At 40.9% G+C, this 2,743-nt stretch overlaps 1 protein-coding gene across 3 annotated transcripts in view; it reads left to right on the forward strand.

Annotated features, from left to right (window-relative positions):
* anks6 (ankyrin repeat and sterile alpha motif domain containing 6) overlaps window positions 1-2,275 on the forward strand; it is a 72,080-nt gene extending 69,805 nt beyond the window's left edge. For all 3 annotated transcript variants that reach the window (XM_081352056.1, XM_081352057.1, XM_081352058.1), the window contains exons 13-16: window positions 688-755; window positions 1,260-1,376; window positions 1,452-1,548; window positions 1,850-2,275. In XM_081352056.1, the coding sequence (XP_081208182.1) occupies window positions 688-755; window positions 1,260-1,376; window positions 1,452-1,548; window positions 1,850-1,896 (329 nt within the window). In that variant the 3' untranslated portion in view covers window positions 1,897-2,275. The remainder of the gene's footprint in view (window positions 1-687; window positions 756-1,259; window positions 1,377-1,451; window positions 1,549-1,849) is intronic.
* The last annotated feature ends 468 nt before the right edge of the window (window positions 2,276-2,743 follow it).

The following is a 2,743-nucleotide window of genomic DNA, read 5'->3' on the forward strand; positions in this document are numbered from 1 at the left end:
GTTTCGGTACTATGGTACGGTCTAAATCCGGACTGGAAATCCTCCAGATATCATTTCTTTCAAGAAAGGAACACAGTTGTGAGGATACTGCTTTTTCTAATATCTTTGACAGAAAGGGTAGATTCGAGATCGGCTTGTAATTGACTAATTCTGAAGGATCAAGTTGCGTTTTTTTAACAAGCGGTTTAATCATAGCCAGCTTAAAGTTTTTTGGTACGTATCCTAGAGACAAAAATGAATTAATGATATTAAGAAGAGGATCTATGACCTCTGGAAGCATCTCGTTCAGTAGCTTAGTCGGTATAGGGTCTAACATACATGTTGTAGATTTAGATGATTTAACGAGTTTAGTAAATTCTTCCTCTTCTATAGCAACGAATGAATCAAATTTTCCCTCCGGGAGACTACAGTGCACTGCCTGATGTGATACTGTAGTAGACGGCTGCTTAGTTATAATTTTCTCCCTGATATTATCAATCTTACAAGTTTAGAAGTTCATAAAGTCATCACTGCTGTGTTGCATTAATACTGCAGCAAATTTAAACGTGTGTGTGTTACACTTAATATATCAATTTCATCTTTCATGTCATAATTATGATTTACAAAAACATGATTTATTTATCTTCTCTTCTGTGGTGTAAATGAGCATGTCTCTGTAATTATCTCTGATTATTCTCTCAAACACAGACGAGTTATCAGGGATTCTGAGGAAACTTTCTCTGGAGAAGTATCAGCCCATCTTCGAGGAGCAGGAGGTTCGTCTGTGTGTGCATTTAAACTGTTCACAAGTTATGTTTTCACCTTATGCACAGGGTTAGGGTTTATGCACAGGGCTCACATTCATATTATAACCGGAAAAAAAAACGGAATAGTTTGCATCACTGGATGTCACCGTCAGTCTTTTAACATTTCTCTTGTAAAACTGTTGTCAAATATTACATTTTTGGCTACTTGTTTATCTTACACTCTTTCCATGTTTACTTTTACACTTGTGCATTTAACAGATGCTTTATCTTAAGTGTCTTTAAACAGAAGCGTTTAATTCCCGCTCCGCTTCTGTAAACACGAACGCCCGCCTCCTGTGCTCTGATTGGCCGAGTCATATTGACGAGCGCTGTCAGACTGCAGAGCAAGAGCACCTTTTGAAACGTTTAGTCTTCCTAGCAACAAACACAGCAGCATCCAGAATATGAAATATTGTGAGACATTGTGTCCATCTGTGATGATTATGGGAGTGTTTCTGGATGTGATGAGTGCAGGTGGACATGGAGGCGTTCCTGACTCTGACTGACGGAGACCTGAAGGAACTGGGCATTAAAACTGACGGACCACGACAGCAGATCCTGGCGGCCATCTCAGAGCTGAACGCTGGGAAAGTGAGTGTCTGCGGCGTCGGTCTGAATCACAGGCTCAGTCTGACTGAAAACGTGATGAATGTCTTCTCATGACAGGGCAGGGAAAGACAGATCTTACAGGAAACCATCCATAACTTCCAGTCTTCGTTTGGTAGCAGCGCCAGTAACCCTCGGCCCGCGGGTCGCCCGCGCTGTGAGTGACGCTAATCACACATCGTTCTTCAACATACTGATCTTCTGTCCACTCGCTCACATGTGTCTGTTACTGATATTGTGCAATAAAAAAAAGCTTATTTTTTTTATTTATTTTTTATGAAATGTTAGTCTTTACTATAAATGTCAGCTGTGCATCCTCCGGTACTCATTAACCCGCAGCATGCATGACAGTCTGAAGTCAGTCTTGATTAGTACTAGCCACCACTCATGCTTAGCAACACCTTAGCAACAGCACACATGGTCTTGGTGTGTGTCGTCCTGATAAAGTGTGTGTTCAGCTCCGTCAGGCTGGAGTCGACACCAGCTGCAGTCCAGCAGACGCTGAGGGTCAGAGGGAAGAGCCTGATGATGGTGTAATACCCTCGTCTCACACCAGGGGGCGCCACAGGTCACGGCAGGTTCAGGACACACGTGATGATCGGGTCATGAATGAGCGCTGAGAGCAACTCCACCTTCAGAAGTTCAGCTTTTACACAGATCCGTCTGATGTGTTTCGATCAGAGAACATGTGGACTGTTCCAGACTGATGGATATTCTGTTCTGTAGTTGTGCCGGACTATCATTTATTATCGTTATTATTTTGTATTTTAATTGTACTTATGGAGTGTGTTTAAGCACATTCATATTTTAATGTTTTAGAGTCTTTCACTGTTCTGAAACTGTTTCAGTGCATCTAACAGTGAAAATAAAATTTCTCAACTATCTTAATGCCTTTGGTACATTATTAAAGTCCCCCTGTAGTCAATAATTGTATCCATTAAAACTCATCATTGATCACCAAAATTATATATTTAAAAGTTTTTTCCTTGAAAAAAATTCTTCATGCCTTAAAATATCTTGAATGTAACTCGACACCCTTGCCTCATTTAGTATGTGTGGTTCTATGAATATGCAAATGAGCCCCGCCTCCACTCACTCCCTCAGCTCAGAGATCCACTGGTTGACGATCACACGTTGATCTGATTGGTTACAAGGTAGTTTGTGACGTCAGAAACACCAGCGATTTCAAAGCATGTTTTTGAGACTGTCTTTGGTTCACTGCAGTTTTAAGGAGGAAATACTCAGCAATGCTGTCGACTTATGAATTTACACATGGTTTGTCTTAAAGCAGATTAAAAACACCACATAGACACATAAACAACATTAAACGCTGGATTTTCACCACAGGGGGA

The sequence above is a fragment of the Scardinius erythrophthalmus genome (genome assembly GCF_964197995.2).
Source record: "Scardinius erythrophthalmus genome assembly, chromosome: 22".
Lineage (NCBI taxonomy): Eukaryota > Metazoa > Chordata > Actinopteri > Cypriniformes > Leuciscidae > Scardinius > Scardinius erythrophthalmus.